Source organism: Amyelois transitella, chromosome 3 (assembly GCF_032362555.1).
Source record: "Amyelois transitella isolate CPQ chromosome 3, ilAmyTran1.1, whole genome shotgun sequence".
NCBI lineage: Eukaryota > Metazoa > Arthropoda > Insecta > Lepidoptera > Pyralidae > Amyelois > Amyelois transitella.
In genome coordinates this window covers 4,900,760-4,914,132 of record NC_083506.1, presented here as the reverse complement: position 1 = coordinate 4,914,132, position 13,373 = coordinate 4,900,760, and the positions used below count along the sequence as shown (strand labels likewise).

General features: G+C 34.5%; 1 protein-coding gene across 1 annotated transcript; it reads left to right on the top strand.

Moving 5' to 3' along the window:
* Nucleotides 1-2,127: 2,127 nt before the first annotated feature.
* On the top strand, nt 2,128-5,709 carry LOC106138147 (odorant receptor 46a-like). Its single transcript, XM_013339200.1, has 5 exons — nt 2,128-2,873; nt 3,281-3,380; nt 4,101-4,202; nt 5,124-5,279; nt 5,647-5,709. Exons 1-5 carry the CDS (start codon nt 2,128-2,130, stop codon nt 5,707-5,709), a joined length of 1,167 nt encoding a protein of 388 aa, XP_013194654.1.
* The last annotated feature ends 7,664 nt before the right edge of the window (nt 5,710-13,373 follow it).

Genomic DNA, 13,373 nt, shown 5'->3' with positions numbered 1-13,373 from the left:
ACCAGCCCACTCCCACTTGAGCTTCGCAACTCTTCTGCCGACATCCGTGACTTTGCTGCGCCGTCTTAGGTCCTTATTGGTCACACGGTCTTTCAGACAGACGCCTACAATTTTCCGCTCCATATGCCTTTGTGCCACCCCAAGCTTGTGTATCACTTCTTGGGTAGTCACCCAGGTTTCGGCGCCATATGTCAGGATGGGTAGTATGCACTGGTCGAAAATTTGGGCTTTTTGTTGTGACGTCAGGTTCATGTTAAAAACATATTCAAGCTTGGAGTAGGCTGCCCACCCCAGTCTTATTCGTCTGTCGATTTCGTTACACTGGTTCTCTTTGCCTATTTTAATTTCTTGACCCAAGTACACATACTTTTGGACTTGCTCAATTTCTGTCCCTCCTACTTCAATCCTGATATTGTTTTGTTGTTCGGATGTCATAACTTTGGTCTTATCGAGGTTCATCTCCAGTCCTACTCGTAATGATGTGTTGTGTAGGTCCTCGATCATCTCTTGTAGTTCAGTAGGGTTGTCAGCAAATAAGACTATGTCGTCCGCGAATCGAAGGTTGGTTAAACGTGCACCTGATATGGAAATACCTCGTTTTTGCCAATTCAGTTTTTTAAATACGTCCTCGACAACCAGCGTAAACAATTTAGGCGATAGGTTATCCCCCTGTCTTACTCCCCTTTTGATGGTAATAGGGTTTGTCATCTGCGGTATTGACACTTTCATTTTAGCGTTTTGGTAAACTCTGGCGATCAGCTGGTTGTATCTATGATCAACTCTTGTTCTCGTGTCTTGATGATGTCTGTTACTTGCATGCAAAAATAACTAAACATTTTCGTATGAAACTTTACATTAATAAAGCTTATACCAACATTTGAACCGGATAATGGTTATAACTTATATGTCGAAATAAAAACTTTACGACTTCGTTACTATTGTACACGTGAAATAAATTATTTTCAAGTGACAAAACACAAAAATTGATAAGAAAGAATTACTGAAAGCAAATGATCCTATAGGTAGGTTTAGAGCATTCGATATGAAATGTACGAATCGGTTATGGATAGGGGACTAAGACGGAAACAAGGGAGGCTTTTGCTCAACAGTCGAAATGCCTTAAGAAAAAACAATTTTAAGTCATCCCTTTGGCGTGCCAGATTCCCCAAGGACCTGTTAATTAAAATAAACTTCTGAACCATTTTGTGGGCGCCACCTGCACTAATTGCATCTCATTTAAAAATACCGTTTCCCGCAATTAACCCACATTCATTTGAGGCACATGTACATTTCAATTTATATAGGACAAACTTAATTGAAAGGCAAAATCTTTTATAGAGGCAGCTTTTATTCATCTTCAAAAGGCTTTGGAGCATTATAAATTCGAAGACAATATAGTCACCTCATTCCTTGTAATTAAGAAAGTGCATTTTTTCTAAGGCCTGTAAAAGTAATCACAAGCTGCAGTAAGCCTTTATGATATTGAGTTATTTAAGAGGGAAGTAGTGATCAAAATGAGGAATTAAAAAATATGTATTTTTAGAACAATACTTGGTATTTGCACAGTATATGTATATACCTAAGAAGAAAAAAGATCTTTTTACTCATTGCTCTTGTTCAATGACCATCCTGGGTATGTGATTTATCATAGGTATGTTTTTGTAGGTTTATAATATTATTAACATATTTATGTAGGTATATATATTGACAATAGAATAGGCTATAAGGTAACACAAAGCCACCTACAAATTTTCTCTGGGTGAAGTTTGATACACAATTTACAGGTTATCTGGAAGAGCTCGCTTTAAGTGATAAGGTCAACTTTTGCTTCAATGTTTTTAATAGGTATATGATTGTGAATTTGCTGTAATTTATTGTGGTGCAATAAAGAGTTAATGTATTGTATTGTAAAAAGTTTTTTCTAATAAAGCTTTTCTGAAATGTTAGTTTTTAAAAAAGATAATCTCAAAGAAACACTTGTTATTACTAAGTAACGTTAAGGTACTATATAATGTTTAATAGTTAAAATTTATTCCATTCTACACTCACGTCCTCTTAATAGAATGTTGACAAGTCCGCATTAACTGAATGAGGTGTCAGATACAACAGAGTCTCGAAACTATCAGCATGGGCGAATACAAACAAATAGACTGCTTGGATAGAAACATTAAATTCTTAAAATTCCTAGCAGTATGGCCGACAGGTTCTGGGAAATACTATCAATATTACTCATCTTTGTTTTTAATTATTTTTGTTATCATTTATGACATTTCCTACAGTATCAACTTGTTTTATATTCCAACGCAATTAGATTACATTTTAGAAGATCTTGTATTGTACTTTACTGTAATTGCAACATTATCAAAAACGCTAACATTTTATTTCCAACACGATAAAATAACTAAAATATTGTCAATAGTAGAGAGTGATTTATTTCAAGAAGATTCTAAGGAAGCAAAAAAAATAATAGATGACGCAAAGAAATTTAACATCAAATATTGGAATATCGTAGCTGGAATATCGCTTACATCAAATGCAGCTCATTTAACTGTGCCTTTATTGACTTATTTGATTACTGGAACAGAGTTGCAGTTGCCTGTATATAGCTGTGATTTTCTTTCAAAAAATATTAAAGATATGTTCATTTATCCCTTATATATTTATCAAGCTATAGGTATGAATTTCATTGTATGGTACAACGTGAATACAGATGGTATATTTTTGGGATTCATTAGATTCACGATTGCGCAGTTGGATATACTCGATTTGAAATTAAGGAATATAGGAAAATTTGATAAAGACATTGAAGACAAAGAAGAAGAAGCGATCAAGAAACTGAATGATTGTATAATTCACTTTGACGGAGTCGCAAAGTAAGCATGTTGCTTATGCTACAAAGTTTAAGTTAAATTCGCACGAATTATATGAAACCTTTTATGAGCCTCGATTACCTTCGTAAATTTAATGTCCATCTCTCTCTTCTCTGCGTGTTCCCGGTTGCACCCTCCACAGAAGTGTTTAAGAAGCCCCTGGGTCTGCCGTAAATTTTATGCCAATATGAGAAATCTATTTAATAGGCTATGGTTTATAGTCAAGTTGGTCAATTTTTGTTATATAGATATCATCATCAGCCCCCTGTCGTTTTGTTTTCTGGTTACGGCTCCCTCTTTCCTAATGATAAACCTGGAGTTCACTACGATCCATGAGTAGGTAAATCTTGGTAATCTAGGTAAAGTTGCTTATTGTTTGTAATTTGTTCTAATATATATTTTGTTTTCAGATTTTGTGATTTAGTACAAGATGCATTTAGCCTAACGTTGTTTATTCAGATGGGCACAGCATCTATGGTTTTATGTGTTATTCTATTTAGATTTACAATGGTATGTTTTGAAAATTATCAATTATAATCAAAATCCAAATAAAAAGCCATGACAAGCTGAAAAATATTTCAGACTCCATATATTTAATGAAAAGGAGAAATTAATTTCCAATAGTAAGGTTCAAGTAGCTCCAGAATTAGAAAGTAATAACTGTGAAACAACAATGTCTTAAGTCTTAAGATAAGTCAATAAAGTACCCAACCAAAATTAATACATACATACTTGTAAAAAGTTTTGAAGATTGATGTAGAATATATTCTATAAAGGGTTTACCACAAAGTTAATGTAAAATCTTCGGATCAATGTTACTGTGAAGTAATTATGATTAAAATAACTCTCAAAATTGATAGAAGCCAAGTGCTGTCTACTTAGACAAGTAAACTGATATTTTGATCAAAATACTATTTAGCGACCTTAGGAATACGAAAGTGACGTGCCTGTAGGTAAAATTTAATATGCTTATTTTACATTATCTAAATACGTACGTACACGGAACACGTATTTATAACATAGCGACTTTCCCCACTACTATACATATAAATATATATTTTTAGTAATATATATGTAAGTTAATGTAATCAAGCATTAAATAATTCCCATAATATCAACCGGACTTTGTGGTTTAATTTACCATGGCCATATACTACTGTATTTTTTAACATTAATTTATAGTTAATTTATCATTTATAATTAACATTTGTAGCTTTTTTATTCTTCCAGCCAGCACCTTCCCTATACTTGGTGTACTTAGTGACATACATGTTTGCAATGATAGCTCAGAGAGCTGTACCATGTTGGTACGGAACTCGGATTATCGTAAAGGTGAGTGTCTTCTTGCAAAATCAGAAGTCGCCGAAGACAGGGTAGACGCCGTGTGTCGTGGTTGAAGAACATACGTAAATGGTTTGAGGTGAGTACCAGCGGAATTTGTGCGAGTTTTACTCGGTCAAACTCGTCGAGCTAGTAAGCGCGAATTTGTATGGAATTGAATTAGTGCCTTCGCGTTACCAATAGGTGGCGCTGATTAAGCCACGCTCAAATCCGCGTTTATTTGCTCGACGCGTATGATCGAGTAAAACTCCCACTTACTCTTCAGAACCCCTTTTTAGAGCAGCATCGGATAAAGTGACGATGACTATGATGATAATTAACCTCCGATAGGAGATGGCACTGGAACAAAACAAAGTATATTTGGAATCTATCATCGTCATCCATCTCTTAGGAACCAGCGGTCCACTTATGACTATCATCCAGGAGTAGATAAGTCCATTAACAAAAGCTACTCCCATATGACCTCCATGATAACATGGGAACCATCATCATTCTCCTTCTGGCGTTCTTTTTCTTTTTTTACATAAATATAAGGGAGGCAGATAACATACCTAGATTAAACATCCGTTTACCTATTCTAGTGGTATCAAATCACATGTTAAAAATAAACTGAATGGATTTGGATGATACTCTACAATAATGTAGCGGATATATATAAGATATCAGATATAAACTGCGGATAAGAGCTAATACGTTAGATAGGAAACACCCAATTCCCTAACAGCCGCAGCAGTCGGATTGGTGATCTCAATAGCAATTGATTTATATGTTGTCTTATCCACATAGCAGGCGCTGCTGCTCACCTCCTGCTTAAACCCTTTGCCTGTTACGATAATCCACGAGAAGATATTGCATGGTCTTATTCTATCCTACTGGCAACACATGGCTCATTGATAAATAATTTGATTTTAGAGTGCCCGACTGGCCCATTCAGTGTATGCTTGTGATTGGACCCCAAGGTCTCAGATTTTCAAAAGCAGCATGAGATTGTTAGTTGAGAGAGTAAACCGACCACTAAGCATCATAAGCGGGAAGATGGTAGTTCTATCTTTAGACACATTAACTTCTGTAAGAAGATTAATCTTTATCATCAATCCATTTTCATACTATCCATACGAGTACAAATTATTAAAAATAGAAAAGATTTGTGTTTTCATTTGAAACACGTGTTTCATTTGTGTATTTGTTTCAAAAAGTACTGGATCGAATTTGCTAAGATTAAGCACATAGCTAAAGTAGACCTTCAGGAGTAACAACATAACTATTAGTGAAATTCTCACGGGACCGAAGCCTGTGCAAAAGCTAGTATATATTTCATGTTTTTTAACTCATCGTAAGAGCATCGGTTAATATTATGATACCATTATGTTTAATTTAATTTGAATTATAATTGTTGTGGGAGGATATACAAATAACTGATTTTAAAATTTTCCAGATAATTAATTCGGCGTATTCCTTCTATACACTGCTAAGGCACATGCAATCTCGAGAGAATTGATGCATTATTTCTTTCAAATAAATATAATACTACTTTAAGAATAAATAAGGAGTTTTTAATGTAAGAGAGTATTTGAGAAATACAATATAAATCGATCGATACAATATAATCGTATTGTCATACAAGTTGCTGTATTTCAGAAGTATTTAATAAAGTTTGGAAAAAGTCGTATCCATTTCTTAAGCTTGTAATTAAAAAAATGCATGTAATGATAATGTTTTTTATTAAAATATCTTACCTATCAACCACCTTTTTTCGGATTGTATCTGTTAATTAAATCGATAATACTAAATATTTGGAAAGAGCTTGTACGACGGACAGCAGGGACCGGTAGCACATTAAGTAATAAATAGGCGTTTCACACACGAGACAGCTCCCAGGGTCGAGGAACAAACGTCACACACAAATATCCGGGACAATGGGCCGCTTCAGCAGTTCATCTGTTAGCCACTGGCGGTAATAAGGCGTGTTTTTGCCTCACAACGAAAAAGAAAACAATGATTTTGCTCGTGACTAGATAAATAAGATGTCCGGACGTGACGAGGGTACCATTACAGTTTTTATGGAATCTTTCAGCGGGTATAGCATCTCTCGGCCCACAATCCACCTGCCTCTCTTTGTTTAGGACTGAATACATTGTTAATGCACGACGACAAAGGTCAGATTGCGCCACTGAAAAGTCGCTTTAACAGACAATTTATGACTGTGCTTGCAGGAAATGTGATTATTGCTGTGCAATCGTAATATTTGTTTCTGGCAAAAAAGGATAAAAATTACGCCCGGACACATCCCTCGCAAACGATGATTTAGTGGCGATCCCAGGATTTATAGAGCGGCCCGCCCCGCCCAGCGACTTCAATGAATAATAAATTGAAGATCTTTTTCGATATTATTGATACTTCGGGTTTCTTCCCGTGATGTATGGTCGGGTGCGAATTGAAACCCTTTTATTAAAGCATATATTACAGGACGTCTCGCCGGTGACACTGAATAATACGCTCCTTGTTGCGACAATTGTATGCGCGGCTCTCTTATTTCGGCTTTTATTACGTTAGGATTATTTATTGTAGCGTGTGTTACTTTGTGTCTTTAGAGTACGTTTGAAAAATCTTTTGACTTTGACGAAATGCTATTGAAATTTATTGAGTCCATTTGTAGACAAATAGAAGCCAAGATATTTTGATATTTGTTCGTTACTAAATTTTGCTCGTTGTAAGCAATGCGATCAAGATGGCAGACGCTGACATCTCAAATATAACATCCAAGCCCTTTATCGGAGACATGTCTCGCAGACTTTTGTTTAAGAAGAAACAAATCGTTTATACCTACAGTGAATGACAGTCTGAAAAACAAAATAAGACGTGATCTTCATTGGTTTTATGTATGCATAATTTTACAGGGTTAGGTATTCGATATAAAATGATTATTTTTAAATCTTTAGAAGACATATTACAATTAAAATCTTTTTTTTTGTTAAAAAGTTAAAGGAAATAAATTTACCTATGTGTAAGGTTTTCAGCTGATAATTATTTTCTAATAGCGATAAATATAGATGTACCATCCTATTATTCTTTAAGATTTTTACAGGATGTAGGCAAATCTACATGACCTAGTTATGTGGATGTCGGAGACAACTTTGCTATTTGTGTTTGAGCGGAAATTCGCTGAGTTAATTCCGAAAACCTTATTCAGTTTGTCTTGTATAAGGAAACGTTCCCAAGATAAGACGTGAGAATTTAGACTACAATCTAGACTGCAACATTTCGTGGTAAACCGTAGTTAAGATTTTTAGTTTAAATTATTATTCACAAGTACGCTTAATAGGTGGCCGCGTGAAACATAATTCATACATACATACTATATCCCTTGAGAGGAAGACATAGTATGGTATATACGTATGGTATAATGAATTTACCATTTAAAAGAAGAATTGAGATTCAAAAGAAGAATCTAAGCGAAAGAAAAAATCCAGTTTATTTCCTTTCCCTTGGGAATTTCAGAGAATCTTTCATTAGTGCACTTCTATACCATATAAGGAACAATGGAGAACATGTCTTTTCTCTAAGCCATGTTAATTAGACAGGAGAACTTGGGACATTTCATAATATTATTCTTCTCATAATTGCGCTCTTTCTCATTCCGCTTCTTTTACCTTTAGTTTGTCCATCGCCATATTCCCAATTGACCTATTATAATTAATTAAAAGGTTTTGACGCGCGTAATGTGCGGTATGTTTCAAGAAATTTGAATTAGTTAGGTATTTTATATGTCAGTGTTTTGTAACTTATACATTTTAATAGGTAAGTAAAAGTAAAACAAATACCTTGTCGGATAGACAGAGCCAACAGTCTTGAAAAGATTGGCCTATCAATTGTTCGGCTATTTGGCTTAATGATAGAATTGAGATTCAAATAGTGACAGGTTGCTAGCCCATCGCCTAAAAAAAGAATTTCAAGTTTGTAAGCATATGCCTTAGTCACCTTTAACGACATCCATGGGTAAGAGATGGAGTGGTCCTATTCTTTTTTGTATTAGTGCCGGGAACCTCACGGCACATCTATGACTGATTTAAGAGTTTTATGTGATTTGTTATACTAACTAGATTTTATGATATCATTCTAATTTTGGTGTTCTAAAATTACAGGCAGTTGTGTACTTCGTATTACTATAAGCATTAGAAATAGCAATATTATTAAGCACCTAAACTATTTCAACTCAGTTTACCCCTCGGCAATAAGTTTATATAATCTCAAATCATTGGCTCTCAAAACAACATTATTCTTAAACTAAAGTTCACCACAGGTTGAGGATAGCCGCTCGCTCTTTGACGCATCACTCCCAAGGGACCAGGTATACTTGGAGTATGGACTTTAAATAATATAGATTTATAGCAACATTCACAGCGGTCTGAACTAAACTAATCAATTCACTGATATATGTTTTAGGAGGGTGTACACAGTTTCGCTCTATCATTCTTGCAAAAAATAGCAGGAACTAGAATGTTTCGATCAGAATTTTGAGAAATCTGTTCTATACGACTTTACTTTTCTCTTCATATTGAATTAAGTAAAAGATATTTGAAACGATCGTGTCTGAAAGTGTAGTTATACGTAAATCCCATGTAGGGACATATTACCAGTACATCACTTTATTTACTTTTATGATGATTTTTATTTTTATATAGGTTCGCTTATATCTTAGTGCCAAATTGGATCAAAGTCGGGTTTATGAGGCGTGATTATGGAGAAGATGCATACAACTATTTTCAAGTTTGTTGTTGAACAAAATAAAATTAAATGGGTCAGAGCAAAGTGACCTTCACTACGAATTATTCAAATTTCATCGCCGTCTAACTGGAATAAGCGAAGAAGCAAGGAAACTTAACGCTTTTACATTGTCATGGAATGGAGATTTCCTTATAATAAATTAATTGTGACGACAGCGAGCGGCCAAGCGAAATGGACTCTTAGAGGGAAGAAATTAAACTTGCAATTTTACTACAAATTAAGTTGACCTGAAATATTTGAACCCTTTTATTCCAACTGTACTCGTAGTTACGTCGTGAATGCTAATAATGTGAGGGTGCCGGTTCAAATTTATGGAATAATTAAAGTTAATTCTCGTGACTAAATTACGCAAAGCTATAATTTTGTTTATTGTAATAGGCATTTTGGGGATTTGTTTAGTGTTTTAGGAGTGCAGATGAATGGAGTCTTGGGTCTTTTTAAATTTTATAGTAATATTCGGATGGAGCGAGAGTGCGCGACCCTCTAAAAGGAAAATTCGCCTGAGAAGAATATTTAAGGATACTCAAAAATCTACATCTTTTAAAAATACTTTAGAATCGTTTACTTTAAGAGCAGATTTACGACCCCGCTTTTAATATCCAGGTCTAGAATCCTTAGGGAAGAAATATTATATCAGCAGCTGCATGTGAACGACTGGAGCGTCTGAGGCGAGAAGCAATTTCATCCACAACAAATACAACAATGCTAGTAAAATTGTGGAAATATGAAAACAACGGTGCCACAATAGGTTAACCTTTATTTTAGTTCAGTGCCTCGGTAAAAATGGTTACTTCGAATATAAAATGCAAAACACAAAAACTTTATAATCAAACAAATAAAGAGAATGTTGCAGAGTGGTTAAGGTGACTCGAAATCGAGAGGTTACTGAATTCAAGGTTCAGATCATTGACCGAGTATATTAAGCATGAGATTATTTGTTGTTAAAATGACAATGACAGATAGTTCTTACTGTGACGGAATACACAAAAAAACTCATGGTGCAGAAGTTGAATTTATTCTGTTTAATTATGTCCTTTATAAATAATAAATCTATTCCTATAAAACTAAATTCCCCAGACAAGTTGCTATTTTTTTTTTATTGATTATCGCTAAAGCTTATGATATTTCATTAAATTATGCTATGCACGTCTAACTTAATGTCAGCGTATTGTTTATTTAAATCCCTATTATCCCTTATTAGAATTGCTATCCTTTAGATTAAGGATAAAAGGTGACCTTTACACACTTTCGATCAAAGTCACTTTTGTGGTTAACAGAAGTGATACAAATCGTTCAAATCGCTGAGAGATACTGCTGTTAAATGCTGAGTACTAAATAATTTAAACGGTACAAATTCAATTGAGCGAACTGCCAAGTACGTAATCAGCGCTTAGCAAAGTTAGGCGTCACTCGTTAGCTTGCTTGCAAACGATCGATCTCATACAAACACTGATTAGCAGAGAGCGGTGAGTGGACTGCGGTTGCGGGCGAGTCGCAAGTTGCCAGTGAGGATTAGTAGCCACGGTGAATTTACATAGATATTTGTTTCAAAAGAAAGAAGAGAAAACGTAACAAATTGAAACCTCGTCATCGTAAAAAGGCGACTAATGGATAGGCTTTGTACATTGTATTCCTCTGTTTTGGCGATGGGCTAGCGTTTTGTCACTATTTGAATCTCAATTTTATCATTAAGTCACACAGTTGCACGTGGCCTTTCAATCTTTTGTTGACTGTTGACTCTGGCTTCCGGCAAGGGATATGGACGTGATAATATGTTGTTATGTTACTAAATATTCCAAAAGGGTTTTATGCGTCTGTTTGAGAAACTTATAAAAAAATTGGTAGCGATGATCCACTGCATCTGTTTGTAAAGTTTCCAGAGAAAATGACTCTAGGATAAAAAAGTGCTAACAATTTTAATTTTATTGTTATTTAAAAAGCATTCAGAAAGAAATCTCACCACATATTTTTGCTCTTTCTTGCTTTTAAATTACTGCTCTTCTCTGTGTATGGTCTTTTATTAAAATTCTGATAATGAAATAAGAAAATCACCATTCTCGGCAGAAAGAGAGGTCGATTAAGTTGTAAGTGTCGGTTTCTAGAATTCAAAGGTAGGCACCCAGAGAAAAAAAACATAACTAGCGGCCCGCCAATGCTTCTTGTGACACCCGCAGATAATGTGCTTTTTTAACCGTTAAAGACTGTTCATGATCAGTTCAAACGTATTTTCGAAACCTTCACAAGCATATAATCATAGTTAGAAACGTAACCACTTTTAAAGATAAGCATGTTTTAACTAATAAACTTGAGATTTTTCTTGTGGGCAATGGGCTAGGAACCCTTCACTATTTGAATCTCAATCACATCATTAGGCTTTCCTCTTTGGTCCATACAGCTGAAAGTGGCCTTTCAGTCTTTTGAAGATTGTTGGCTTTGTCTGCCCCACAAGGGACAAAGGCTATATGTATGTATAACTCTTACTCGAACCACAGTGTGTAATTGGGATGAGAGGAAAAGCATGTTTTTACGACTTAATGTTATAGCTCATTCCTATTTGAGACAAAAGCTTCTCTCTCTGTTTCAATACTTGAAAGCCTTGGGACTTGCTTTTTATTTAAAATTAAACTGAAACATGTTGTAAATTTTAACTACTAAGACTATTGCTGAATTGAAAACATCCCTACATTTGGTTGAAACAACAATTTACGATTGAAAACAAATAGCAGAACGCAAGAGCCGAAAAGCTGTTGTCCTAATGAACCAAGATTGTTCTGCACAGCGCACCTGAATTTTACTTATAAGGAATATTCATACCTGATGGCGAAAACGGATTGCAAGGTGAAGTAATAATGTACACTGGCTAGTGTTTGTTGTGTTAAAAAAATTATAATTAAAGAAACAATTTATTTATAATACTAGCTGTTGCCCGCGACTTCGTCCGCGTAAATTTCGAGTTGAATCTTAATCATACAGTCAGATACAGACAGACAGACAAAAAATTAAAAAAAAAATTCTCTTTCCGTTTCAGTCAAAATACTTATTGTATAGACAAAATATTTTTACCGTGTTATTATATGTAGTATTTTGATTTTGAGTTTTTTTTAAAAAAATACTTAAACAACACAAAAAAGAATATTTTAATAAAAAAATATCTTGTCTTTGATGGGATTCGAACTTGGACCACCAACTTCACAGTCTCACGGGCTAACCACTGGACCATCGAGGCCGTTGCAGTGGTGTCGAAATTAAAGTAGACTACATACCTGCCCTGCGGGGTAGACAGAGCCAACAGGCTTGAAAAGACTGAATGGCCACGTTCAGCTATTTGGCTTAATGATAGAATTGAGATTCAAAAAGTGATAGGTCGCTCGCCCATCGCCTAAAAAAGAATCCCAAGTTTGTAAGCCCATCCCTTAGTCGCCTTTCACTTATATTTATATGTTATAGGTATAATGCTGCCGTATAATGATAAATGACTTTGAATTTTTAATTTCGTTACTTATTTGCAGGCAAACTCATGCCTTGAGTTCATTCAAATGTCGATAACTTTGTTTTTAGTGAACCGATTTTGATGAAACAAACTTTAAATGTTATTCTGAGTTAAAACAAAGCAATTGGTGAAAGTTTGAAGTAAATCGGTTCAGTACTTTCGGAGATAATCGTGATCATACAAACAGACAGACAGACAAGAAATTAAAAAAAAATATTTTTGCTTTCTATTATTCATTCTAAGTGTCCCTCTATCCATTTCAGTCAAAAATACTAAATGTACAGACAAAATATTTTTACTGTTTTATTATATGTATAGACGAGTAGTACTGCCTTAGTCTCTTTTGAATTTCATGTATGTTTTATTCATAATGATGCTATCAAGTGTTTTATCTTCATAAATGCAAGACAAGATTTTTTTAAATTTAATTCTTTTTTTTTTTGTTTTATCGCGTCTGTCTCATACATTTTCTAAAACATACAAAGGTAATAAGCACTGCGATTCTTAATGTTGACACATTTTTTTTCCTTACATGAATAACTATTAAATTCTCTGTAGATATGATGTGTGCTTTACCAGCAATAAAAATAAACTTTCAAATATGTACGAAACCTTTTTTCACGGTGCAATCAACATTGGTCGGTACTTTTATCTGCAAGATTTTTGCAACAACCCCACACTTAGGTATGGCTATTTAATAGTTTGATATAATTGTTAAGTCACTTATTTATTATTAGCATTCACAAATTAGAAAGTCATGTCCACTTAAATGTGTTGCATTTTATATTTCGCTGCGCCATTTATTGTTGGCCTCATTTAGCAAATTGAATTCGAATTCAGTACTGTAGTAGGCAATTCTGTATAGCTTATGAATTCTTTCTTTGTTC

Coding starts and splice junctions, on each gene's coding strand:
- LOC106138147 (XM_013339200.1), top strand. CDS start 2,128: ATGGGCGAATACAAACAAATAGACTGCTTGGATAGAAACATTAAATTC. Junction 3,381..4,100: donor TTCTATTTAGATTTACAATG/GTATGTTTTGAA, acceptor TTATTCTTCCAG/CCAGCACCTTCCCTATACTT. Junction 5,280..5,646: donor CTTTAGACACATTAACTTCT/GTAAGAAGATTA, acceptor AAAATTTTCCAG/ATAATTAATTCGGCGTATTC.